The 27810-nt window shown below is 37.7% G+C and overlaps 3 protein-coding genes and 1 long non-coding RNA gene across 7 annotated transcripts; 2 read left to right on the top strand and 2 right to left on the bottom strand.

Annotated features, from left to right (window-relative positions):
- Positions 1–204: 204 nt before the first annotated feature.
- Positions 205–2388, bottom strand: LOC148695395 (uncharacterized). The gene is made up of 2 exons (XR_015965136.1): positions 1863–2388; positions 205–387 (listed from the first exon to the last, which is right to left on the bottom strand). It is a non-coding gene; the product is annotated as an uncharacterized LOC148695395 (long non-coding RNA).
- Positions 2389–8393: 6005 nt separating this feature from the next.
- On the top strand, positions 8394–15695 carry LOC137717488 (Tetratricopeptide repeat (TPR)-like superfamily protein). 4 transcript variants are annotated; one of them, XM_068456872.2, is made up of 14 exons: positions 8394–8714; positions 8822–8906; positions 9052–9109; positions 9360–9553; positions 9972–10079; positions 10301–10483; positions 11147–11668; positions 11986–12081; positions 12247–12420; positions 12780–13007; positions 13794–13937; positions 14028–14216; positions 14321–14440; positions 14608–15695. In XM_068456872.2, exons 1-14 carry the CDS (start codon positions 8695–8697, stop codon positions 15010–15012), a joined length of 2526 nt encoding a protein of 841 aa, XP_068312973.1. In that variant the 5' UTR covers positions 8394–8694; the 3' UTR covers positions 15013–15695. The 4 variants fall into 4 exon arrangements, with proteins under 4 accessions (XP_068312973.1, XP_068312972.1, XP_088555117.1 ...); XM_068456871.2 differs by having other exon boundaries at positions 8395–8714; positions 9348–9553; XM_088698991.1 differs by having other exon boundaries at positions 8395–8714; positions 9348–9553; positions 14321–14482; positions 14608–15094.
- Positions 15658–18781, bottom strand: LOC137717489 (uncharacterized). Its single transcript, XM_068456873.2, has 7 exons — positions 18249–18781; positions 17854–17943; positions 17643–17723; positions 17313–17447; positions 16703–16921; positions 16216–16308; positions 15658–16133 (listed from the first exon to the last, which is right to left on the bottom strand). Exons 1-7 carry the CDS (start codon positions 18483–18485, stop codon positions 15972–15974), a joined length of 1017 nt encoding a protein of 338 aa, XP_068312974.1. The 5' UTR covers positions 18486–18781; the 3' UTR covers positions 15658–15971.
- A 1722-nt stretch (positions 18782–20503) lies between these two features.
- Positions 20504–26580, top strand: LOC137717837 (O-fucosyltransferase family protein). The gene is made up of 10 exons (XM_068457323.2): positions 20504–21089; positions 21182–21241; positions 21346–21436; positions 21652–21728; positions 22230–22318; positions 22419–22602; positions 23170–23351; positions 24681–24783; positions 25109–25440; positions 25534–26580. Exons 1-10 carry the CDS (start codon positions 20922–20924, stop codon positions 25976–25978), a joined length of 1731 nt encoding a protein of 576 aa, XP_068313424.1. The 5' UTR covers positions 20504–20921; the 3' UTR covers positions 25979–26580.
- The last annotated feature ends 1230 nt before the right edge of the window (positions 26581–27810 follow it).

The raw sequence follows: 27810 nt of genomic DNA, 5'->3' as shown, positions 1-27810 counted from the left end.
ATTTGTAGTACTTTATTTAATTTATTATGTAATTTTTATGTAATTTCGTCTTTATTTTTAGTACTTTATGTAATTTCTTATTTATTTTTATTTATATGACACACCCCGACCCAGAAAGTCCACTTGGACCCTGAATCGAGCTGTGCTGGCCGACACCTGGAAGGTGACGAAGCCATAAAATGTGATAGTGTATAAAAAGTGAATAAATTTGAATCTAAAAGTGTCTAAGTACCAGAGTGCGCTACGAGTGGGAGCGAACCCATTTCACACGCGATGTCAGAGCATAAGTAAGGTATAGTAGTATGGGTAAGAATCATACCCTCAAAATATCCATTAATACTAAGATTCACCACAGATTGTTGTCGATACAAACTCAGCAGCTAAAACCTGGAGGGCACCAAACAGAAGGTGTGAGTAAGCAATAAAACCAAGCTTCCCAAAGTTATTACCTCTCTAAAAGTAATGCCCTAATGTAAAACCCGTATCGTTTTCCATAAGACAGTACAACATATATACATATATCCAAACCATACTCAGAAATGACCAAAACCACGGTTTGCCATTAACTCCACCATACATTAATAAGTAGGCCAAATGAACTAAATCAATACAAAGTGATATATCAGTCAGAGTCATCTAAAATGACATGTACAACTTATCCGTATCTCATCAATCATGGCTAGCATATAAGTCGGAGTCACCTCTAGTGACCTGTACGACTTATCCATATCTCATCAATCCTGGCTAGCATATAAGTCGGAGTCACCTATAGTGACCTGTACGACTTATTCATATCTCATCAATCTTGGCTAGCATATAAGTCGGAGTCACCTATAGTGACCTGTACGACTTATCCATATCTCATCAATCCTGGCTAGCATATAAGTCGGAGTCACCTATAGTGACCTGTACGACTTATCCATATCTCATCAATCCTGGCTAGCATATAGCTCAATAAGTATACCTGCACACGAGTCGGAACCACCTAAAGTAGTCTGTACGACAGGACTGGGTGTAAATAAATAAGCTCAAGTGCTACGATCACGTGAAGACTGGGCGAATAATCGCGGGTCACCTACGAGTCGGAACCACCTAAAGTGGTCTGTACGACAGGACTGTGCACCTACCTTGAATCCAAGGTGAGCATAAGGTGCGGGAGGTGAACATCACGTGAAGGACTGTGCCCTGGCCACGGGCGGGAGCACTAACACCGGGGTGCAGGTTTATGAGCTCTCAATGCATCTCAATATAACATGTGCAACACATGGCAACCAGTACGACAGTATCGAAGTTGCCTAACACATAACTGTAGTCATGCTATAACGCAATCGATTCAACTAGTACCATAAACTCACCTGAACTTACCTGGGTGTCCTGAGTTCACCTTTGCACTTGAAAGCATTCCCAATAATTATATGCAAGTAATATACATATTGATATACTATGATGCAATCTAATACTCAACCATGTCGTAGCATGTTCAATTATAAACAATACAGTGAGAAGTGTACAATCAATAACGCATTACTCCCAAACTACTTATTTTCAGGGATAATTATCCATGACGACCCAATTAACACTAATTTAGCTAACTAATTCATAAAACTAAAACTTGCCTTTACCAATTTCTTTCGCCTTACTCAATTTCCCAAGCAAGGCTTTGGTCTCAAATATTTTATGGCTGCATCTAACGTCTCGTTAGACTGCCTACGTACCCTAAATAGGGATCAAGCCATTCGTAGTTCATATCGTACTTCAAGCATTCACAATAATTAAATATGAAAGTAATATACCTAATCAATTTAAAATTGTCGATAGAAGTCTCAATAATATGTACGATAAAAAGGAAAAGATCCACTTACTTGGAGTCCACGCTATGATTCTCTAGCGCACACATCGAGGCGTCCTGAATGATTGGTCCCTGCCACGAAGTCCAAAAGTGGACGGAAGATGGTCAATTTTGCCCACGAAGCCGGCGGATGCCTAAAACTTCCCGACGTCGATTCGTCGTCTACGGTGGTCCAACGGGGTCAAGGTTGGTTGGGTTTTGCTCCTGGGATGATGGGCTACAAAGCCCAAGTGGTGGCATCGGCCATTGCTTTGCCGATTTGCCGGAAAATCGAAAAGGGTGGCCGGAGCACCATTGATTTTCGTCAACTTTCGTGGCCTCAAACCGCCTCATACCATGGTCAATCAAGGTGGTTCTTGGGTGGGTTTTGTAGAGGGGAATGAGAGCTTCAAGATGGTGGTGGTGGCATCGAAAAACTCCACCGGAGTTGGCCGGAATCGGCCTTGGAAGATGGTCTCGTGGTGGCGCGGGTATGGGTGCACGGGAAGCTCTCTTCCCTTTTTTTTTTTTTTTTTTTTTTTTTCTTTTCTTCTTTCTTTCCTCCCTCCGTTACTGATTTTTGGGCTTCCCCCACAAAGTGGGGGTTTAATTTAAATACACACTAAACCTTGAATAACCAATTTCGAACGTCCGTAACTATACCGTTATAATCCGGACGCGCAAACGGTTTTCGCCTATACGTTCGTACCAAAGAGTACTACGAGGATATGCTTAAAGAATAAGTCCCACACCTCTCAAGTCGATGGTCAACGGAAGTCAAAATCCTTGCCTCTAGGGCAATTTAGTAAATTCACGCTTTTAAAATAAAATAAAAACGTAAAATTCGGAACGGGTTGTCACATTATAGATGTAATTTCTTATTTATTATTAGTATTTTGTGTAATTTCTTATTTATTTTTAGAACTTAGTACATTCGGATAATGACACGTGGCGTAATAAGATCGGTTGAAAATCTTATCGTAATCTTGGCTAAATTATTGTAAACAAATTGTAACATGTGACGTGTCGAGATTGGTTGCAAATCTTAGCGGAAATCTATTCACAAAATAGTACGTTCGGATAATGACACGTGGCGTGACGAGATTGGTTAAAAAAATTATCCGAAATTAAAACTATTTTATTTATTTATTCTTTTATAAAAAAATTTAAAATAATTTAAATGGGTTGGGTGCCAGCGCATTTTGTAGGAGTGGAAATCGTTTGTGCCAACACATTTTTTTAGGGGTGAAGATGCCCTTAGCCTATTACTGTTCATTGAAGTCTATCATTGTTTACTGTTGAAGTCTATCATTGTTTACTGAGTGGATAAATGAGTTGCGTGCTAATGTAAAATCTTTAGGGGTAGAATTACTCTAATGGGCTCATTGGTCGTTGCAATCAATGCCCAGGTCATCCTTGATCTTCCCGGCAAGCGGGTAAAATCCAATCAAGATCTCCGACAAAGACGTCTTTAGAACACGCAACCTTTTCATGATTATGGCGTCATCATCGTCTTCGTCGTTGTCGTCTTCAAGATCATCATCTCCAAGGAGAGTGATAGTAGTGCAGGGTTTTATGAGGTAGGAGTATCATAATAGTATGGGAATTGTCATAAAAGAGGATAATGGGAGCAAGGGAGCATGTATGAGTTGATCCAAAAGGGAAAGCTTAAAAATTCTTCGGTGGGAGGGTGTTGGGGAGGATGGTTTAATTCTCTCTGTGGAAAAATTTTCCACTTCCATTTTCATCATGAATGTATTATGGTGTGTACTTTTGTTTGACAATTTCTTAATTTAAAATAAAAATAAATGTTAAAAAGAAAAAATCTTGGAGGTTTCAACTACCTAGTTTATAACTTTCATTTTACTAATCTCAAGTATCTTAAAATTCCAACTTTCATACCTAAATTTTTTTGTCCCACTTTCATTCCTAAAGTTCGAATTTTGTGATACTTTCATACTTTCGTTAGCCTTTCTGTCAAGATTCCATTATATGCCTACATGGACGTCGTAAAACCCATAATATTTGAACCACGTGAGTAAAATTAAAAAAGAATTACCTAACAAAATTATTACTATTTTTATCCACATGGCACAAAATATTATGCAATCCACGACATTCATATAAGTAGACGGAAGTGTGAAAGTCTCACAAAATTCAAACTTTAGGTACGAAAGTGAGACATAAAAAAAACTTTTGGTATGAAAGTTGAAAATTAATGATATTTGAAAGTAGAAAGTGACAATTTTTCTTAATGGCTTAATGTTAGGAAAACTAAATTTGTACACAAAATTTGCAAACTAAATGATGTGTCACCAATATGAATGAGTTTGTTTATCAACGCTTAAGTCATAATCCAATCATCAACTTCTATGTCATTTAGTTTACAAAAATTTGTATACAAATTTGGTCTCCTTGGCTTAATTAGCACCCCACATTAAAAGTTAATATTAAATGACTTATGTACCCTACTATGCAATGACAATTTTGACCTTATTAGGTTTTAAAAAAAAAAAAAAAACTTTCTAAATAGACCCTAAATCACTTTTAACGTATTATTTATCTTTTTCAACTATCAAAGTCAATTCCACTTTCATTGTTGAACAAAACTCTAACCAATGAAACTATCTTTGAAAACCTTCACTGCACTTTCGTATATTGCTGGGTATCAAATTGTGAATCAAGATCACAATTTTTTTTTCAAAATTTTATTTTATAGGAGGCCTTTCTTTCTTCCCAAATACCTTGTGATTCCCCAGATAACCATACTACCTAATATTTTTTTCAGCCTATTATTGATTCAAGCCTAATGTTTATTTACAATGTCACTACTGCTACTAATCAATAATTTTAAATAATTTTGATCTTGAGGTGTATGATTCTTAGCCAATTATATTAGTTTGCTATAATCACTATCTCTAGCAGAAATGTTTCAGTTTGGTCTGCTGGATGTTTATTGGAGTGCTATGAGTACTCGCAGAAACAATCGCTAGAACAACCAAGTGGGATTTAGAGATTCTGGAAGCAGCAATAATAGAGGACATGGTTTCCCAGTTCTTGGCACAACTGGCCCTCACAGGTGAGGAGCAACATGTGGTTATGGTTGATAAACAGGAGGGTTTACTGCTACGAATTTCCAAGTTTTCTTAATGGGAAGGGTACTAAAGCGGAAAACTTTGAATAAGGAGAGATTCAAGAAACAAATGAGTACTATAAGATTTGAAGAAGTGGGGCGTATAGAAATTGTGGGATGTATTAGAAAATGTAATGTGTATGTTGAGAATGTGGGGTGTGAGAGTATTATGGGAAAGTATGTGAGGTGTATTAAAATAATTTTCAATTGAAAAAGTAAATGTAAAGTGTATTAAGTATGTAAGGTTTATTCAACAATACGTAGGGTGTTAATATAATAAACATTCTTAATTATATATTAATTGCTAAGGATTTAAATATTTTGTGATTCGTTCGGATTCTCTGCTAGGATTTCCTGTACTTGGATGTAAGTCAATTTATTGTGTTGTTAAGGATTTTAGGGGGCGTTTGTTTGCCCTCACTAAGTTGGACTGGACTGGACTGGACTAGCTATTAGTCCAATACTGTGTTTGTTCCATGCTGGGACTAACATTAATGAGACTAAAGGGGACTAGCATGGACAAAACCCTTCACTAAGAGGTCTTAGCGAGACCCCCAATAACCATGGGACTAGCTAAGATTATCCTCTCTTTCTCGTCCTCATCATGCTCAACGACCACTCCCGACAGATTCCTCGTCATCTCCGGTCACCTAGATCAATCATTAACTTTCCGACTCTCTTTCATATCCATTTCACAACCAACTTTCATATAAAATATACCAAATTGAAGCTGGGAGTGACAAGATTACGATTTTACCTGAATCGAGGCTAAAATGTGGTTGAATGTGGCCGGAAAATGGCCTGGAAGTCTCACCCTGTATGGGCTTCTTCAAATCCATGACAGATTCGAGCATTCAAAGCTAAGATCTCGGTCCAGGGATGGTGATGAATTTTTTGGCGGTGCTAATTTCATCCAATTTAACGAGGGTTGGCCGGAAAACACATCGGGAAACCTGCAACTCGTCGGGAAAATTGAAGCCGTGAGGTTCCGTTCGAACAACGCATAGCTAGAGAGAGGGGGAGGATAGAGAAATAGAGACTGGAATCAATAAGGAGTTTGATCAGGAATGAGAAAGAGACATGAATTGAGAGGTCTAAGAGGAAAAAAAGAGGGAGAGGGTGGGACGATGAGAGAAGAGGAAAAGAGTGGGACAGAAATGGTAGGAAAAGATGGAGAAAAAGATAAGATCATAATAAAATATTAATAATTTATATATTAAATAATATAATATTAGAATTTGTTATTATCCAGCTTCTTAGTCCAATACTGCACCAAACGCTTCATTAAGTTAGTCCAGTTTAGCCTAGTCTAAGCTAGTCCAGCTTAGTCCTTGAAGCTAATCCAGTCCGAGATAGTCCGGCGCAACAAACGCCCCCACTGGACTAGACTGGACTACTCATTTGTTTGGCTTCATTAGCCTTCACTGGACTAGACTGGACTATTCATCAGTGCAGTCCTGTGTTTGTTACATATTGGGACTAAGTTTAATGGGATTAAAGGGGACTTGCGTTCACTAACTCTCTCACTAAAGGGTCTTAGCGAGACCCCCCAAATACCATGGGACTGCTAAGACCCTCGTTGCGTTATTCTTCTTTGCGTCGCGTCCTACACTCACCAAACTATGGCAAGATCACACCGCAGGTCCAAACCACCACCAATCTCTCTCTCTCTTTCTCCTCACCCTGAGCCTAGAATCACGAATAAGACCTCAAATTCAACCTTTAATCAGAGAACCCACGAGCTCCATTTCCAATTCGAGAGAACTCCGTCGATTTAAGGTTTTCAGATCGAATTTCTGGTCCTGCATATACAAGTGAGCTTGAATGATTTAATTTTCCTTACGAAGGATTATAACCATGGAGGGTTTGCAGAAGATGACTGGGTTTTGGGTTGGGTGCTTTGCATTCTTCCTCTCTCTCTCTTTTTTTTTTTTTTAATTTTTTTTTTACTTTATTTGTTATGTTCTTTAAAGTTTCGGAACATTTGATGGATTCTGTGAATTCGTTGCTTTTGGTTTGTGAAGGGAGGCCGGATATGTGAGTATTTTGGGATACCATTTCGTTCAGATCAAATTGAACGAAATCTGGATTCTATGAATGGACTGGTTAATCAAATTTTGAATGATTTCAATTAGTTATGATTTTTCAAGGATACCAAATTGAACGATTTCTGATTTATCTGGACTTTGGGTTAAGCATTTGTTATTGGAAGTTTTGCAATTTCCAAGGTGCAGATGAGCACCAACAATTTGCGAAGAAGATGCCATTTTTTACATATTGATATTTTTAATAGAAAAGAAATTAAAATATAATAATAATAATTTATTGTTAGTCCGACATTGCATCAAACGTTTCAGTAAGTTAGTCCAGATTAGTCTAGTCTAAGTCAATCCAGCTTAGTCCTGAAGCTATTATAATCCGAGATAGTCCGGTGTAACAAACGCACCCTTACGAATATTTGTTCGCTTCGGCAAATAGCAAATCATGTTTGTGAAATAAAAAAATGGAATTCATGGATACTGTAGCAAAAAAACGAAAAAAGGATTTTGCGGTTTCTTCCGATAGACGATCAAAAGTCCAAATCTCTCTCTTCGTGAGAGTTCCTTCCCCCTTGAGAGAGTTTGTTTTTAACTGCTTCCTCCCCCTTCCGTCGCCGGCCCTGGCTGTGTCCTGGGTTGGCGGTTGTCTCCCTTTTCTCTTTTTCTTCCTTTATTTTCTGCATGCTCGTTGGCCTGCGTTTTGTCCCCATTGTTTCGCCCCACTTTACCTGCTCTCCTAGCTCTGATCCCTTCTTCTTCCAATCTTAGTTTCCCATTCACATCCTTATTTCTCTTCCTTCACCATCCTATCTATCAAACATTCCTCTGTCTCACTCAATTTGGGCTCTGCAGGCCATTTTTCTTCACGCGATTTGTCACGACCTCTCGGAAGGTGAGTACAGCTCTGACTTTAGTGGAAACATCACCACCTTCCATGTGTATGCCTTTATTGGCATTGTTACGGGTGGGATGTCCTTCCCTCTGGGTTTCCTTTAATATGTGGCTCAGATCTATTTGGTGCTTGATGGAGGCAGGTTGGAGCTCTCTTTTCCACCACTTATGGGACATCGGTTGGCTGGATCTCTGGTATTTTCCAGGGAAGGAGGTGCACGATAGTGGATTCCGGTCGATGGCGATTGTGGTGTAGGCTGCTTCGGCTTCTTTTTTTTTTTTTTTTTTTTTTTCTGTTTGGGTCCAATTCTTTGTTTGGGCTCTATTTTACTTGGAGGCCTTATTTTTATTTTGTGCTGGACTTGTAATTGAGCCTCCTATTTTGTATAGTTGTTGGGTTGTTAATGAAGTCACATTTGTCCCAAAAAAAGAAAAAAAAAGAAATTGGAAAAAAGAAAACCTCCTTGAAAAATGATAAAAGAAAAGAAATAGTAATGTAAGCAGAAAGACAAAAAAAAAAAAAAAAAGCGCTGGCCTGGGCCTCTTTATCGGGTTGCTTGGATTGGGTCACACAGGTTCGCGGTTGGGACTTGGCAGTGGGAGGCACAGTGAGTCCCCGAGCCTGGAGTCGGAGAAATTTGAAGCCCTCCTCCTCCAGGGAATCCATGTCAGTCTGTAATTTTGCCGAGAAATGTCCTGTTTCCGTCAAAATGCTTAAAGCCTAAACATAATTCAGAAGAGAAAAGCTCGGCTAGGCTAGGAGGATTGAGGATCGAGGAAGCTCTATAATCTAACAGTAATCAATGATACACAGGCGACCTCTGTGAGTTCGTCGAACTTCCTCCAGTCCTCCTACATATTTAGGTATTAGGTTTATTTCATTCTGTTCTATTCTATTCTATTCATGTTTGGCTTGTTTTACTTTTACAGAGCGAGAGTGAGAGCGAGGGTTTCGTTGCGCTCAATTTCAGATTGGCTTTGTAAATCTCAAACACACTACCACCACCATCATCATGTATGTTAAGTTCCAATGTTGCAATGTTCACTCTCTTGTGGGTTTTCTCAGGAATCGAATGAAATCGAACTTTGTAATTATAGGTATCTTCTTCTTCGCTTTATTGCTTCTCTGCTTGATTACTAGAGTGTTGTTTTTTCATTAGGGACCAAGACTTGCTTCTCAAAAACTGGACTCCCCTCGCACTCTTACAACATCTAATGGTAATCTTTCCCTACTCTTCCACTCTTTAGCAACTGTCTACCTACCATCTGCTTTACGCTTTACACTCTCACTACTTATTAATCTTTTGTTAGTCTACTCTTCTCTGTTTTCTCGCTTGTGCATGTGAATTCTTGCGTGTTTTGCCTTCGTGCAATTATACCCGTGCACAAGTCCAAACGGACATAAAAGTTGTAGAGCATTAATGTGCAAGTCCTTTTTCTGAATTTCGGTGCATAGTGATTAATGCAGGTCATCAAGTTATGTGGCACGGAACAGAATCCATTACAAGGTCCGTGCAGATGCAAATTGTTGATGCACTATGCTTGGGTGAGAGGGGCAAAGCTTCAAATATGCTTTTGAATCTTAGCCACGTGAACCATTCCTTAGGAGCTGATGATTTCCTTCATATTCTTAAGTACTGTGCCAGGTCACCTGATCCATTGGTAAGCTGACAAACGTGGAATTTAAGGGTTGTGTGTCTCTTTTATTATGCTACATATTGTTGACATCAACTAGTTAGATGATTTGTTTTGCTAGCTGTTTAATCATCATTTAAGTTGTTGATGTTTGTAGCTGATTATGGTAATTTGAACAGTATCAAAGGAAAGCTTAGAAAATTATTTGTAGACAATTTTACTCCACGTATATCAGTAGGATCACATTGTCAATTTTCTTTGATATAACTTTCTGAAAATGCACTAACTGTTATAATTGTCTCATCCTGCCCCTTGGCTTGATTCAGCTATGCCATTGTGAAGGAAAGGATGGCATCTTCCAATTTTTTGACACGGCACTAGTTGCTTCCAAGTGTGTCTTTGTTTGGGTCCTAACACTAAACTCAGTCGTTTCCTTTTCGTGCAGTTTGTAATGGAGACTTGGAGAGTAATGGATGAAAAGGAGATTACCCTGAATAACTTATGCTCCTTGCTCATGATGCAAGCTCTATGTAAAGGAGGATATTTAGAGGAGGTAAGATTCATGTTATAGACTTAATCATTATTATCTAGCTACCCTAGTCAGCTGGTAATAGCAGAGCTATTTTGTTAGGATTACTGTGATATTATTACTTTACTGTAGCTATTGAACTATCAGAACTACCATTAACATGGAACCATACCCGTAGCATCATTCTTTGTCAGCTGCTTTTAATAACTTAGCACTTGTGTGTCTACCTGTTGTTCTTTGATCAGGCATTTAAGTTGATAAATTTCCTAGGAGAAAGTCAAGGCATCTATCCAGTTCTACCTATCTACAACAGTTTCTTAAGGGCTTGTGCTAAAATGCAAAGTATGATAAATGCCAATCAGTGTTTGGACTTGATGGAGCATCAAATGGCAGGGAAGAATGAAGTTACATATTCGGAGCTTCTCAAGGTGTGTAAAGAAAAACATTTTTTTTGTATTGATCTGTTCAAATATCATTCCTTTCCTCTTTTCACTCACAAAATTTTCCTCTTCACTTGAGCCGTTTTTATTTATTATTTAGGCTAAACAAAAGATTGTGTGGGCTTTATTTTTGCTTTAATCACTGTAAAATAACCTAACAAGGGAATTGGTTTGGGTGACTGATGTAGTCAGATTACTATTAATCTCCCAATTTTGGCTTCAAATTTTTTGTGTTGTAATGTTTCAATGTGCTTGTAAGGGATAAATAGGTGGAAATAGCATCCTGATTTGTCTGTGACATTCAGAAGTATCATCTTCAATTGCCATTTCTATTTTTGATGAGGATGAGGATGGTGATTTGATGCTCTCTTGAATTTTCACACTTCCAGGATTTCACTTAAGAAAAAAAAAGTTATTCTTTTACATCAATTTTCAAGGATGGATATTACAAAATTGACAGTGTTTGTACTGTCTGATAGCAAAGTTATGTTTCTGGATGACTTACTCACATGCCTAGTTATTTTCCCCTGACGATGTCTGAGGATATGACATGTTTTCCCTGTAGTTCACTTTTAGCATGCATAAGAGAACCACCTGATTTAAAGTTATTTGGATCATATCATAGTTACCCTGCATTTTCATTTCTTCTAGTTTGCAGTTTGGCAACAAAGCCTCCCTGCAGCACATGAAATTTGGGAGGACTATATCAAACACTACAGTCTGAGCATTATACCTCTACGGAAGTTTATTTGGTCCTTTACTAGGTTGGGAGATTTAAAATCTGCGTATGTGACGTTGCAACATATGGTGGCTTTAGCCACCAAGGGAAACACGAATGTTAATAGAACTTCTGAAGGAAAGTTGTTTTCTTCAAGATTGGACATTCCTATACCTTCAAATTGTGAATTAAGCTTGAGGAAACTAGATTTGGAGGAGAATGAACTTTCTGTTCCTTCCATATACTGTAAACCTTTGGATGATCATGCTGTTAGTGCAGATCAGTTGACTACTTTTGGCTTGGGAGTTGGAGAACTTGAGAATAATCAGCTAGATATGCTTGATAAACATTTAAGCAAGCCTGTTAAGAAAATTTTGAGATGGTCATTCAATGATGTGATTCATGCTTGTGCACAGTTGAGAAATGATGGTCTGGCAGAGCTGTTAATCCTACAGGTATAATAACATTTTTACTTCAGCTTTATGTGATTTCCTATTATACAATCATGTTCAAATGTCTCAAATTTTTGTTTGTATAAGCAAATCTTAAATGTATGCTCACTGAAATATGATATTCTTGTTGGGAGAACTATGTAATTATAAGATGCTGAATTTTAAATTACAGTTTTCTATGCTTTTGCTGTGATGGCTACTTTGTGGATTTCAATTGTCTAGTTTAATTACGTGGTTCTCTATCCTTCCCTTTTTTATTCTGTATATACTTGGTTCAGATATCATCTTATGACATACTAAAGAGGCCCATTTTTGTCTAGATGCAAAATTTTGGGTTGCAACCATCCAGCCATACATATGATGGCTTTGTCAGAGCTGTTGCTTCTCAGAGAGGTTTCAGTATTGGAATGGAAATTGTAAGTTATATTGGTTTGCATATGCCAATCATCTTTAAAAAAAAAAAAAAAAGCTGATCTTGCATTTGGTGGCAATTCATTTTGGTCGTTTTGGTTTTGCCTTTTAATTACAGAATTTTGCAACTTTTTATTTTTTTATTTTTTTTATTTTTTATCCTTCTGCAGTTACAAGATATGCAGCAGAGAAATCTGAAGCCATATGATTCTACTCTTGTCACCCTTTCTATAGGTAGCAGCAAAGTGCTAGAACTGAATTTAGCTGAGGCTCTGCTGGATCAAATATCTGAATGTTCATATCCACATCCTTTCAATGCTTTTTTTGCAGCATGTGATACAACGGTGAGCTGATATTGTATAAAACTGAGTTCTCATATCAGAATTCCTTCTGTGACCTTGTTAATTAACACTTTTAAAATCTTAAAATTGGATTGCAGCGCACATAGGTAGTCTATGATAACTGTGCAAGTTTTGGTTCTTCATATTTGTTTTGATAGCTAAAAAATTCGTTTGGCTCTAATAATAGAAGTTATTTAACGTGGGCACACCAAAAGAGTGTTTGTGCTAGCAGAGGGTAGCAGATGGATATCAATCTGTTTTCTTATTTTCATACTTGAAATTCTCCCGTGCCTGAAAGTTTTTTTCATGTTTTTTTCTTTTTGTTTCCAATCAATTAAAATATTGTTGCGTGAACTATGCAGGATCAACCTGAACGAGCAGTGCAGATGTTGGCTAAAATGAAACAATTAGAAGTTATGCCTAATATTAACACATACGAGCTGCTGTTTTTATTATTTGGAAACGTGAATGCCCCATATGAAGAGGGCAACATGTTGTCACAGGTGGATGCTGGTAAACGTATCAATGCTATAGAAATGGATATGGCAAGATACGGTATTCAGCACAGTTACTTATCAATGAACAACTTGGTAACTCCCCAGCCTCATGTATCTCCTTCCTTTATTTAGAGAATGAAATGGAGTATTGGTAGGTGACTAGGCGGTGTACTGCTTCCTTTGACTGACAAGGGTCACTATGAGACATGATACATAGTTTTGTATATGGAAATCTTAAGAACATCATCATCTGATAACAGAAAAATGTGGTTATAAAATGTTAATCTGATAGGTGACAAAATATTCTTCATTCTGTACATGGTTTATCAAACAATTAATTCTCTATTCAAATTGAAGGTATATGGAGCTTGATAAATGTACATTTTGTTTCCTCAAAAAGTTTTATATGTAAACTTGTGTTAATTATGGGTACTGCGATAGAACTTTATTTGTTAAATTGTTAATAATAAAAAATTGTAACAGTGCACATACACCAGTAGTTCCAATCGTTTAACAGTGCAACATTTGCATATCAAAGTCTTTGGTAAAAGCGTTAGAAGAGAAAAGACATTGCTCACAGATGGAAGATAACATATAGTTGTAAAAAATTTCGTTGTGCATGCAGGGAGTTTCATTCATGACTGCTTAGTGTTGCTTTAATATTATGCTTATATGAGATCATTTAAAACTTCTTTTCTGCCTTATTGAAGTTCATCTGCTTGGTAATACTAAAACTTGTTGAAGCTCACAAGGGCGCTACCTTTTTTTTTTTTTTCTTCCCTTCATGGAGTCCTACTAGCTATTCAGTCCTTTTCTTTTTCTTCTTTTTTCCTTGTTTCACCTTACCTCATCTGGGGCATTCTTTATTTTATTTTCCAGTTGAAAGCCCTTGGAACAGAGGGGATGATAAGAGAGCTGATCCAGTATTTGCATGTGGCAGAAAATCTCTTTTGTCATAATAACGTTGATCTGGGAACACCCATCTATAATACAGTGTTGCATTCACTTGTTGAGGCTAAGGAAGTAGGTGCTTCCAACACTTTTGCTTTTCCTTTTGTTTGAAACTTCATGATATGTGCAACATTTGACCAGTGTTATCTACTTTATGTGCAGAGTCAAATGGCAATTAAGATATTCAAGAGTATGAAGTCATTTGGTTTCCCGGCAGATGCTGCAACGTATAATATAATGATTGATTGCTGTAGCATTCTGAAATGTTATAGATCTGCTTCTGCATTGATTTCAATGATGTTGCGAGATGGCTTTTATCCAGTAACAGTGACTTACACTGCTCTCATAAAGGTAGAAGGTTTTAATAAGGGTGTTTTTATCCTTGTTAGTGCATTCCCTCTTTTTACATATATCTAGTATGGGTTATATGATGTTGTGAGCCCATCTTGTTTCAGATTCTGTTGGAAGATGATGACATTGATGAAGCATTGAATCTTTTGGATCAAGCCAGCTCAGAAGGGAACAAACTTGATTCTTTGTTATTCAATACCATTCTCCAAAAAGCCTGTGAAGGGGTATCTCCTATGTGCCGTTTTTCTCTTTCAAATGAAGTGTCTGTAAGATCAAAAAAGCAGTGTGGTTCTTGATATAAATTATGACAGTTTGGTCAACCAAATATTATGTTGTTGCACTACTTGCTAATAGTTTATCTTTTTTTTTTCTTCCCTAAAATGAATGTTAGGAATTGATCGAGGCAGTTGAATTAGTAGTTGAATGGATGCACCAAGAAAAGATCCAGCCTGATCCAGCGACCTGCCATTTTGTTTTCTCGGCATATGTGAACTGTGGCTTTCACAGCACAGCCATGGAAGCACTGCAGGTTTTGAGTATGCGTATGATATGCAACGAAGATGGAAGCTTTCCAGAAAAGGCAGAATATGAGGATGACTTTATATTTGCTGAAGACCTGGAAGCAGAATCACGAATAGTACAGCTTTTTGAAGATTCTGAAGAGAACCTTGCTGCTGCCCTTTTGAATTTAAGATGGTGTGCGGTGCTTGGCTTCCCAATTTCTTGGTCACCTAGTGAAAGCCCATGGGCCAGAAGACTCTCATCTAACTACACTACCAGGAAAGGAGCCGCCTAATATATTGGTAGAACTCTGGCGCTAGCAAGTTTCCTTGATTTTTTTAGTTTTGGGGGGTGGGGGTGGGGTGGGGTTTGTTGGAACGAGGCCTAAGGGTTTAGGAAGGAAAGAGAGAGGACATGAGAAGCACTTTAGCAGAAAGGAGCTCCTTGAATACAAAGACACCGGTTTAGGTCCTGATGAGACCACAGTGGGGAGATTGATACGTAGTGCGACTAACCAATATTGAATAAAATGGACCAACTAGGAAGGTCTAGGAACAAACAAGCACTGATGTATTGTAGATTGTAGAAAATTAGGTGAGCCGAGTGTGGATGTTACTTAGTAATGGGCAGTTTTGGATGACGGGATGCCCTTCTAATTTTCTATCCGACAGTGTTAATTTGTAAGTTGTTGCTTGTGTAAACAAGGATAAGTGTGCCTAAATCGGTCTGCAGTTGCCTAAGCAAGATTAACGGTGCCTAATAGTAATAGCCTTGCGGAACAAGTTTGCTTTGATTCCTAGTTTCTCTCGTCCTTTTAATTGTGTCATCCTTCTACTTGTAATCAGGGATATTTGGCCGCCCTTGCAGTAGCGGTAGCAGGCTAGCCCGGTACAAATATTCGAAACAAAATCTTACTTTGGATTTTTGTATACAATAACAATTGTGTAAGCTGATATAGCGCAGTTTTTCTTCTTCTAATCATTAGTCAATCTGTTATTGGAAAAATGGTTTTCAAACAACATAAAAGACGGACCAAAATAAAAAATGAATTAGGACAAAAGTTCAGGTTTATTGCTGAAAAAATATTATTTGGAGTTTCTTGCTAAAAGTAGAAGATCCCCGGCCGCCTCCTAATTTTCATCTAATTTTTTTTCTCTCCTTCCATGCTTGCGAGTATCTCTATGGAAGATCACCACCCTCCGACATCCCCTCTCATTAACTTCCACGCCTATTTTGCAATTCTTAGCGGAGTAATTAAACGTTCTCTCCTGGAGGCAATTCTGCGAGCTTCGGTGGAGTCCCAAGTACTCGTTCCATATCAAAACGAACTTCGATATTGCGAATGCTGTATCCAACAACCATCAGCCAATACAGCAGCTTCGCAAGTTCCGGTGCAGTTGCCTCTGTCACACTTGTCTGTACCAACACATACCAGTTGTTCAACAAGGTTACTTGATGAATGCATTTATCAACTTAAGAGCAATATGATATGGCAAACCTTCATTTGGCCAGGATCAGAAACAGCCAAAAGCCGCTTGATGAATGTATTCATCGCAACCACAACATCGTCTCCAGCACTGCTTGTCAATTCCTTCAAATTTGAAGACATTTAACCAGAAGTCAGAGAGATTTATGGACCCTTATAAATAAATCTACTAATTTCAGAAGCAATAATGGATAATTTTCTTGACGAACAACTATGAGTGTTTTTCTCCTTTGTAAAAATAACACTAGTACAATCCACATTAGATAGCTACAATATGTTGTGGATGATGGCGCAGCCAACTCGTATGATCTTTTCAACAACAAATTTTACCTCGGACAATAAAAGTACCAAATTAATAATAGTAGTATGCGTCTTGAGACGTTCCAACAGAAAGGACTTACAATTTAGTCACAAACCTACCATTGCACAGCTGCCAGCCACGAACCTAAACATTTAGCCAACCAAAAGTAGTTGGGATAAGCAGAGGGGTGTTGTTTACCTTTAAATTTTGGGGTTCAAGAGACTTCAGATATTCCAACAATTCATTTTGTCCGCCCGCGGATTTCCTACCAACTTGATTATTTAGTTCCTCAATCTCTGCTTCAAGTAACTCAATGTACTTCTTAGCATCTATTCTCTCAGGGCCAGAAACATTATTCCACCTAATAACTTCACCTGACACGTTCTTCTGTGTACCAGGTGCGTAATCTGGTGCATCCTGTAACAGTCACAGGGCACTATTTAAAGGTTGTACAGCAGAACCTCTCAATAACTAAACTAGAAAGATTGAAAAAGTCATATAAACGACTATGAAAAATGTATCAGAAACATCAGAATGAGCGAATGTCACAAACTCTACATATTACTTAGGAGAAGCAGGAGTTTGCATGTTAGTGACACGGGTCAGATGATTGAACTTGCCATCACGACCTAATATCAGTTCCATCAGAAATACACAATAACAAATACATGGTAAGCCAAAGCCTTCTCAAATTCACAGTATGGTTTTTCTTCAGTAATGATAATGTAGTAAAAGGTTTCCTCAACGAGCAAAAGGATGAGTATGGTTCATAAATAGAAAGTGAAAAGAAAATGAGAAAAAATATAACCTTTGTATCTTGCACATCAGGAAGAGCAGCTGGCTGCTCTAAACCTTGCTGCAGTTCCAACCTGTACTGTGCATTCTGGAACATATATCCAGTCATCATGATACTGTACATGAGTTGTGCAAGATTTTCTGCGACCTGAGATGGAAGTTAATCAATCCCACTGAGTAAATAAATTCCTTAAATGTTACTATACTCAGATCAGAAGAAATTTGCATCAGTTTAAAGTCAGTCAGCCGCCCAAATTCCAACATAAGGAACCCATCAGATCATATGTTACTATATTCAAGCTGATATGGCGATGAAAAGAAAGAATAAAAGTTATAGACTTACGGTGGTGACTGTCACTGCAAAAAATTGTGGGGGTAATGTTCCAATCATGTTTGTCACTGTTTGGCGCATTGCATCAACAACCTACATGAACAAGCGTTAACGTGGTGTCAAGTCGGGGAGAAGGCATGGAAATTGCATTAGTAGGTCATGGTAATACACCCTCATCGACATCAAGATAGTATGCACTAATGGCAAATAAATGTAGAAATACCTGCTGGGGCGCCCTTTTTACAAACAGCTCCATAAATTCTGGCTGCACATTTTTGACATACTCCAACAGAATTTCTCTCCTGCTCTTTGGCTGTCGAGTTGAGGAAAGTAGCCAGCAAGGAGTTCAGTCAATGTTATGAGCTAGCTAGCAAAACAATCATATATGTGTTTCAACTAGATATTTGGCGAAATGAAGCATGACGCGTTGATTCAAAGCTCTAGTTTGCGGGTATTGTTGTTACCATCCGAGCAATATCATCATCATCATCCATAATCCATATCATTTGTTCCAGTAACATACAAACTCAAATACGGTAAAATTACAATATAAACGGCCAGTAAACGACAACTAGACTAGCATAACATTAACAAAGGGGAGTAAAATTGAGATAGTACCAGAGTGGTGGCGTTGGGAGGGTTGGAATCGGCAGAGCCATTGGGAGTGTCGCTCTTTGAGGAATCGTAAGCATCAAGTCTCAGTGGGCGTCTGTTTCCTCTGTTTCTCGTCTTTATTGGGAAGCTGATAGAGGAAGAACACGGCCCAGCCCGACAATGTGCAGAAGAAGAAGACGATGACGACGGCGGAGACAATTTGGGTAAGACGAAAGAGGGCTTGACCGTCAACGAATACATGGTTTCGTTAGCTGCCCCTTTCCTCCTAAAAATCCAATAGAATAAGAATTCAATTAAGTCTCGAAATCCCCTAATATCCCTATTCCTACTACTGCTACTCTAGTGTTCTTGCCATCAACAACATCAAACACGCCAGACGCAGTTGGTGAGACTAGAGACTTCAAGTTCAAACTACACCGCAGGGGATGAGGAGCCGAGGCCTTTGCACGTGTGCTTCCAACGTGCGGATAATACACTCCACGAAAAGTAATGTGCAGCTTCACTATTGGATAATATGTAAGCTGGTTATCACAGTAAAAAAGTAACTGCAATCTTAGTTCTAGTTATATACTCACTTTTTTTCCTTTGATTCAATGATATTTCTATAATATATCTCGAGAGAAATGACTCTCTTAAAAAGAGATTCTTTATGAACTCTTCACCATCTCATATTTTTATTACAATTCCACCATTAGCATAATCTTCTTAGCATTTTTCATGTCCTAAAATCAAAGATCTCAAAATCTAATTGATGTCTTAATGTTGTCATTTAGTACTACAGTATGATGATATTCCTCTTTCCTTGGAAGTGAGAGGTTTTATGTTCGAATCTCGTGAATAGCGAATTCGATACTACATTAAGCTGCCCATTATATGATTTTGCTGAACTCCTTCTTTTTTTAATGTAAAAATATCGAGAAATTAAAAAAAAAAAAAAAAATTGATGTCTTAATGTTAGAGAGAGAAGGCAGAGTTTTGACCTATAGTGAAAAAAGCCCAATCTCCGTCGTGGGCTGGACCGCTCAACAATAAAATTGGAATTCTGGGGACGAAATTTGAAGGGATGGATGGGGAGAGCATATCCTCTACCTTGGTTTTGGAATGTGAATGGAAATGGGTGGAGCGCAGACGGAGAAAATGAACAAATGTTACAACCCCACTCCCACTTCCAAAGCCAAAAGGTCGACTGCCAAAACTTGAAGTGGATGGGAAGTACTTGTTTGAAACATGTCTTTATTCAAAAACCCAAATGACGCAGAGTTTGTGATGAGGGGAGTGTTAAACCCATAAAATTGGTTAACGTTAACGAACTCGCATGTTACTATAGAATCATATCGAAAAATTGTGACTTTTTAATCAAAATGTTTTCTGAGATTTGCATAACTCCTTATTTTGGTCTCTGAGATTTGAAATCAATAGAATTGGTTCCTGAATTTGTCCATCATGAATCATTTTGGTTATTCCGTGAAAAATCTTCATAAAATAAAGGTAAAAAGTATCCTTAATTTTTGTAATCATTTTGACCTATTATTTACTAGATTGAGGGTAATTTTATCATTTTGATCTTTATTTGACATAATTTTTCAAGCAAAGACTAAAATGATTGATTGTGAATAAACTCAATGACCAATTCTATTGATTTCAAATCTTAAGGATTAAAGTGAGGAGTTATGCAAATATCAGATACCATTTTGGCTAAAAAGCCAAAAGTTGTTGAGCTAGGCTGTCTTGTAGAAAATGAGAGTTTTTTCTAATGTTATTTTCGTTTTTATAATGAATTCGCATGAAAAGCTACTTTAGTTTTTCATTAAAAAAAAATGAAAACTAAAAGTAGCTACTAGTTTTCATTTTTTAAAAATTGCAAACCGAAAGTAATTATCAAACAGTTCCAATTTTTTTTTAACTTTGACAAAGAATTTTTTTTCAATTCTTACAATAGGCATATCCTATATGAAAAACTCACCGCCTTTTTATCATCTTAGCATTGATTTAACAAGTATAGAAAAGGGCAAAGGCATCACTTCCTCTCTAGGCACAATGCCACATGCATCCGTCTGTTTGGCAAACCAATCAATCGACAACACTTCATTTTAAGCTAAGAAACCACCCCACACCATCGCCATCACCAACAAATTCAGAACTCAAAAGTCGGTTAAAACGGACTTGCTGCAATTTGCAAAAAAATAAAAGTTACTAATTATGAATACGGAAAAAAAAAAAAAAAAAAAAAAAGGGTTACTACTAGGCGTGGAAGAAGCAAGCACGTTTGCTAACGCTACTACACCAAAAGAAAATAAAAGGGTTAGGAAAAATCAAATAATTATCTGTGCCGGTGAAGGGAGTACCTGTAAGTGTTTATTTCAAATTTGGCACGGAAGCAGAGCAGAGTGTCAGCAACAAAACCGTTTCGTATCGTCTCGTACAACACAGAGAGAGAGAGGGGGGGACAGAAGTCTACTCGTTGTGCTGGGTGCCAGGCTGCCAACCCACACATCGCACAACCTCAAGTCTCAGCCTCTGCGGGTAGTGGGAGGGCGGTGCTCGGTGGTCGATCTGTTTCATAATACATTCATCCAGATTCCAAACTAAAAACCCCACACAAACCAAAATAAAACAAGAGAGGAGTGTGATTGAGTGTGCGACTCTTTTAAAGAGAACTGCCGTGCCACTGTACCAATGCCTTTTCATTTCCAGCGCCGCCGCCTCCACTACTACCATCGCTTTGGCTTTCTCCTTCCCCTGATTTCCGCCATCTCCGGAGCACTTCTCATCCTCTTCGCACTTCTCTTGGTTCTTGCTCCTTCCCCTCTGGATGTCAATAATCAACTACGTCATTCTTCTAAGGTACTTTCTCTCCCTTTCACGAATTTCTTCTTATTCACAATTAACGATTCATTTGATTGGATTCGGATCCTAATTTCATCTTTTCCTTCTAGTTCAATGTTGCCGTGGACGACGATGCCGTTGCTGCAGGGCTTACAGTCTTCCGTGTTCCGGTTAGGGCCTTTTCTTTTTCCTTCTCAATTTTGGATTTCAACCTAATGTAATGTTAGGTTTGGTTTGGATCTTTTACGGCATCTCTTTACTTGTTCAAAATCAGAGCGGTGGAGGGAGATTGGATCGTGATCTTTGGAGCTCCAGGAATTCCAAATTCTACTATGGATGCAGCAATGCCACCAAGAAATTTCCAGGTCTGTTTCTTATTCCAATTTGCTTTCCATTTAGTATATCATGGTCTATAGGGTTTCGTAATTGATTGACCACAATTATGCATTGTAGCTACTTATTTGTGGTTTCTGTTATATGTTTGTTTTATATGGTTCGTAAAATGACACTTCCATTTGTGTTAACAATGACATCGCTGTTTTTAATATAATCCTGAATGCTATCTGGTCCATATTTGCAGATGTTGATGAAATTACGCGTCCTAATAGGTACTTGGCGATTGCAACCAGTGGAGGCTTGAATCAACAAAGAACTGGGGTAACTTACTTTTTTTTTCTTTACTTTTGTTTATCTTCTGCAGCATTATAGTCATCGTTACTGCATTGATGGTTCCAGAGGCTGTCAGAGGGGATACTTGATTCCACCCTAACTCTGAACAGTTCAACTGAAGCATAACCAGGGTATAATATAGACTAAGAGTTTTCCTGGTGTTAAATAAGATATTGATGCTTGCATGTATGCATTTCTAACCATTTTCCTTGCATTTGTGAGGGCTCTGGAGACATAGTCTTTTACTTTATTAGTTGACATCCGTGTTCTTAGTCTGAGAGTATAATTAGTGACATAGTTTGGTTGGCTTTGGTTTAGTTGATTTTTCACTGGAATTAGTTTAGTCACCCCTTATAATGGGATACGAATGTACTATTCCAGTCATCATCTTGTAACCTATCCTGTCGCATTTGTGCTCCTTGATTATAGAGTATTTGTATAGTTTTGTTGCTTTTAGTGAGGAGCTTACTCTACCTATACCTTTGGTAGATCACAGATGCCGTTGTAGCAGCTCGTATACTGAATGCTAGTCTTGTTGTTCCAAAGTTGGACCAGAAATCTTTCTGGAAGGATGCAAGGTCGGTCCTTGAATCATATCTATGCTTCCATATTTACTTGCAATCTGGATTTTGTAATCGCATGGACATGTTTCAATCAATTTTTTTTTTTTTTTTGCAGTAACTTTTCAGAGATCTTTGATGTTGATTGGTTTATGTCATTTCTGTCAAAAGATGTTAAAATCATAAAGCAGCTTCCAAGAAAGGGAGGTAAAATGTGGACACCATCCACTATGCGTGTTCCAAGGAAGTGTAGTGAAAGATGTTATCAAAATCGTGTATTACCTGTTCTTTTGAAAAGGCATGTAAGTTTTCAGTTCTCTTAAGCTTTTTAAGCTTAATTCTTATTGAATGTAGAAACTTCTTTTCCTCTGTAAGTTGCATCACTACTGCCTTCTCCTTTGCTTATTTTTGTGTTCCGCTGTTTGTTTGCCAACTGTTAATTTCGAAATACATGCTATTTCCATATTTCGTGCACTTATCTGGTGCCCAATCTTGTGGACCAATTGGTTCTTGTCTGAAAATCGAAACATTGCATAACTGATGAACCCGATGTGAAGTAAACATGGAAGGGCATAGCATACCTTGTACTTTTCTTGGTCAAACATTTTGTTTTCCATAAGGATTATATTATTGCATTTAAAATAAAAACAATATATTCAGGCTTGCAAGTACATGAGCCAAGCCCCAGGCTTGGGCTCGTTTACTAAATAAGTATAAGTTTAGCTTTGAGTGTGGCTCTAGTGATTGATTTGATCCCTTAATGGATGGCACCGCTTGTTTGCATCCCTAGATACGTCTTCTTGAATTATCTTTCTACAAGTATACAAAATTTATGGAAAGGGCACTTATTAGTTTTCATTCTGCAACAGGCCGTTCAGCTCAACAAGTTTGATTACAGACTTGCAAACAGGTTGAATACAGATCTGCAAAAATTAAGATGTAGAGTCAATTACCATGCTTTAAAGTTTACTGACCCAATACAGAAAATGGCTAAAAAGTTGGTTCATCGAATGAGGATGAGAAGCAAGCATTATATTGCATTGCACCTGAGGTAATTTTATCCATCATCTTTTGTTTTTATGTTTAGAATGACCATTTAACTAGCGTTATTGCCCTGTCTTTCTTGCATATTTAGATTGAGCCATAAAATTGCAGGTCAAACCTTGTTCCATGATCATATTTCTATGTACATTAGTATACCTACTTTCCATATCTCGTTGATACATTTACAGAAGGCTTTTTAGCCAAAATGGTCCATGAGATTTGCATAACACATCACTTCCTGAGATTGTCCACCATCCATTATTTTGGTCCTTTCGTTAAAAACTCCGTTAAGTGTCTTGGAGCTCTTAGCCGGAAGTTTGGGCAATTTTCAAAGCTTCGTAACTTAATCGTTTCTTAACCAAATTCGACTCATAATATATCAAAATGAAGATAGGAAAGTGTAGAACAAGATTATACCTATTTGGAAGCCAATGGTTGCTGGAGATGGCCGGAAAATAGCCTGAAAGGTGACTGATTTGCGGAAAACTGAAATACTCTCCGAAAACTGGGTAAACTTTAAACGTTCATAATTTTTTCAGTACTCAACGAAATCGAGTGATTCAAAAATGAAAATCATACTTCTCGATGAGACGAAGAGAATATTACATTTCTCGATGGCTAATTCGACGTGGTTTGGCTGAAAAACGGCTCGAAAGTGGCTAACTTGAGACCAAAACACGATTTCGTTTTCCGGCCAAATCACGGTGATTTAGCTGTCGAGAAGGTACCATTCTTTTTGTCTCGTCGAGAAGTATGATTTTCGTTTTTGAATCACTCAATTTCGTTGAGTATTGAATAAGTTATAAACATTTAAAGGTTACCCAGTTTTCGGCGAGTTTTCCAGTTTTCTCGCGGACCAGTCACCTTTCAGGCTATTTTCCAGCCATCTCCGGCAACCATTGGGCTTCCAAATAGGTATAATTTTGTTCTACACTTTCCTATCTTCATTTTGTTATATTATGGGTCGAATTTGGTTAAGAAACGATTGAGTTACGAAGCTTTGAAAATTGCCCAAACTTTCGGCCAAGAGCTCCGGGACACTTAACAGAGTTTTTAATGGAAGGACCAAAATAATGGATGGTGGACAATCTCAGGGACCATTTCTATTGATTTTCAATCTCAGGGACCAAAGTGATGTGTTATGCAAATCTCAGGGACCATTTTGTCTAAAAAGCTTTTATAGAAACGATTACAAGTGCATGAGTAGGCTAACACAAACACCTTCACACAGTTGGGCAACTAACAGGTTGCCCCCATATTAGAAACGAGATTTTGCAAATTTTAAAGCTTACTTGTGAAGTTGTTTCTTGATGCAGTTAAATGTTTACTGTTACAGGTATGAACCTGATATGCTTGCATTCTCAGGATGTTATTATGGTGGAGGAGACAAGGAAAGGAGAGAATTGGGTGCCATACGAAAGAGGTGGAAGACTTTACATGTAAGGATTGAGATTGTCCTTTTGGATTTATGTCATCTTATTTCCCCTGAATCAGATACTGAGAGTAAATTGATTAAAACCCGACCCTTCATTTTTTATTGTAATAAATGCGCAAGTTGTGTGTGCGCTTATGTTGTAAAGAGTAAAAAATAAGCAACTGTGAGATAGGAAATTGAAAAGAAAATGTTCTGAACAATGCTAGGCCTCTGCCTGTTCCAGACTTTAGTCTAATCAAGTATGATGTGTGTATCGAGTCGATTTATATCCCATTGCTCTGTATCTTTTAGAAGGTAGTCTATAAGATGTATTTTGGATGGAGTTGCAGATTAGCAATCCTGATAAGCCTAGGAGGCATGGGAGGTGTCCACTTACTCCAGAAGAAGTCGGTCTGATGTTGAGAGCACTGGGTTATGGCAGCGATGTTCACATCTATGTGGCATCAGGGGAAGTCTATGGAGGAGAAGAAACATTGGCACCCCTTAAGGCACTATTCCCCAACTTTTATTCAAAAGAGACAATAGCAACCACGGAGGAACTGGAACCGTTTTATTCATTTTCTTCTCGTATGGCGGCACTTGACTTTATAGTTTGTGATGAGAGTGATGTATTTGTCACCAACAACAATGGCAATATGGCCAAAATACTAGCTGGACGAAGGTGTGCTGTCTTCCTTTCCCTTTTCATTTCTCTTCTTATCTTATTCTTCTTCCCCCCTGCCTGCTTAGTTTTCACATCTTTTATTTGTTGCAGGAGATATTTTGGACATAAGCCTACTGTTCGTCCAAATGCTAAAAAACTCTACCACTTGTTCCTAAGAAAAGAGAACATGACCTGGGGAGCTTTCGCTTCTAATGTTCGTACTTACCAGAGAGGCTTTATGGGTGAGCCGAATGAAGTGAGGCCAGGCAGGGGTGGTTTTCATGAGAACCCATATACCTGCATATGTGAAGATTCTCAGGCCAAAGCCAAGAGGGATGTGGGACCTAGAAAATATGGTAAGAGTAATAATATAACAAGAAAAGATGAAGAAGAATTTCATGCCCAAAACATGGAAGGCGATTCAGAATGGCCTGATACTGATGAGGATGAATATGAAAGTGGCTCCTTGGACAATGATCTGTTAAACCGAACAGGCGTGGATTATGATGCTGTCAACTCCGAGGAACCTGAATTGGAGGAGATGCTTTCAGACTAGACGGTTCTATCTTGACCCTTGCTAATAGTTGTCAACTGCATTTAACTGATTGCTATACGCAATTTCTTCATATTTCCGCCCTCAAAATTTTAAAGCTGTAGCCAAAAGTTTTGGATATGGTTCCTCCTATATCTACTGTATATAAAAGTAGGAGGATAGATAATGTGCATCCCACATATATGAACAGTGGCACGAAGCTCAATTGATAGCAGCAAACTGATTTTCGACTTGTGAAACACCAGGGATGCGATGGTATCTATAAGTGACCTGAGTGGAAGATGAATTTTCAGAGAGTAACGAGTCAGAAACAGGTATGTGGGCTGAAGCGGAGACCATGGTTGGCTTGAGCCTTGAGCCTTGAGCCTTGAGCCTTATTCGTACCAAGGATTTTTGAGCGACTCCAAGAGTTTAGTGTTAGTTTCTTTTCAAGTCACCTGAGAAATCATACTAAGGATGGGGTTGGTGTCCAGAGTTTGGTTTGCATTCTTTTATGGATATTTTTACCAAATTGAGAAACACACGGCAGTTGTAAATAAATTTAGACTTGACCAATCTCTGTATTTCTAAAAGGTCCATTAAAAATGTCTTGTTTTGTTGTCGCACCCTAATCTTCTTGAATTATATGTTGGAAATAACTTCCGGGACTTGCTAGCATTTTCTATGTATTATTCCTTAATTCGCATGCAACTTAGAAACTACATTCAGAACCCAATTTCATGTCACTTTTGCCCCACCCTCAGCTTGTACGATTTTAGCTGGCCGGTTTTTCAAAAAAAAATTTCTGGAGGTCCATAAATTACAAGACCACTTCCAAAGGACTTAAAACTTTGCCCTTAAATTGAGTGCAAAATACCTCGCAAAACTCAAGCATTGGATTTTTACAAAAACTGTGAAAGCCACGATTTTTTTAGCGATTTGCCAATTTCCACAAACACCATTCAGAATTAATTTTCATGTTATTTTTGCCCTACCCCAAGCTTAATTTTCAAAACTTCACGGTGAGGCGAATGTGAAATTAAAAATATTGAACGATGATTTATGTACGAATTTGCAAAACCGACTAAAAATCGTACGATTTTTGTCAAAAACTGCAAATTTTTTATTTTCGCAAAATATTTTCCGTGAGTATTAAGGAAAATTTTATAAGACATTTGGAAGTGGATGTACAATGTATTAAGCAACAAATGTATATTTAGTAGATTATTTAAGTCCAAAACCAAAAAGATAAATGAAAAATATAGTAGTGAGGTCCAAAACCACCCTCAAGAATATTAACGGAAAGTATTCCTTTAATTTTCAAACTTCACGATGAGACGAAGGTGAAATAAATAGTTTGAACGATGATTTATGTACGAATTTGTACAAACCGACAAAAAACCGTGAGTGTTAACCCACGTTTTTTGTCAAGTATGTAAATTTTTTATTTTCGCAAAATATTTTCCTTGACAATTAAGGAAAATTTATAAAGCATTTGGAAGCAGATTTACAATTTATTGAGCAACAAATGTATATTTAGTTGACTATTTAAGTCGAAAACAAAAAATAAGTGAAAAATATAGTAGTGAGGCCCAAAACATTGTTAAAATGGGGTTCCACCCTCAAGAATATAATGGAACATATTACTATAATTTTCAAACTTCACGGTGAGGCAAAGGTGAAAATAAATAGTTTGAACAATGATTTATGTACGAATTTGTAAAAACTGACAATTTTTATTTTTGCGTAATATTTTTCGCAAGCATTAAGGAAAACTTTGTAAGGTGTTTGGAAGCAGTATGATGATTTATTGAGAAACAAATGTATACTTAGCAAAATATGTAAACCAAAAACTA

The sequence above is a fragment of the Pyrus communis genome, chromosome 8 (assembly GCF_041283825.1).
Source record: "Pyrus communis isolate YQ-2024b chromosome 8, ASM4128382v1, whole genome shotgun sequence".
Taxonomy (NCBI): domain Eukaryota; kingdom Viridiplantae; phylum Streptophyta; class Magnoliopsida; order Rosales; family Rosaceae; genus Pyrus; species Pyrus communis.
The sequence above is the reverse complement of the archived record's forward strand: the minus strand, read 5'-3'. Positions and strand labels throughout refer to the sequence as shown.

Coding starts and splice junctions, on each gene's coding strand:
- LOC137717488 (XM_088698991.1), top strand. CDS start 8,695: ATGATACACAGGCGACCTCT. Junction 10,484..11,146: donor CATATTCGGAGCTTCTCAAG/GTGTGTAAAGAA, acceptor CATTTCTTCTAG/TTTGCAGTTTGGCAACAAAG. Junction 14,217..14,320: donor CTTACACTGCTCTCATAAAG/GTAGAAGGTTTT, acceptor ATCTTGTTTCAG/ATTCTGTTGGAAGATGATGA.
- LOC137717489 (XM_068456873.2), bottom strand. CDS start 18,485: ATGTATTCGTTGACGGTCAAGCCCTCTTTCGTCTTACCCAAATTGTCT. Junction 17,944..18,248: donor CTCCCAACGCCACCACTCTG/GTACTATCTCAA, acceptor TCAACTCGACAG/CCAAAGAGCAGGAGAGAAAT. Junction 16,134..16,215: donor CTGATCCTGGCCAAATGAAG/GTTTGCCATATC, acceptor GTGTTGGTACAG/ACAAGTGTGACAGAGGCAAC.
- LOC137717837 (XM_068457323.2), top strand. CDS start 20,922: ATGCCTTTTCATTTCCAGCGCCGCCGCCTCCACTACTACCATCGCTTT. Junction 21,242..21,345: donor TTACAGTCTTCCGTGTTCCG/GTTAGGGCCTTT, acceptor GTTCAAAATCAG/AGCGGTGGAGGGAGATTGGA. Junction 25,441..25,533: donor AAAATACTAGCTGGACGAAG/GTGTGCTGTCTT, acceptor TATTTGTTGCAG/GAGATATTTTGGACATAAGC.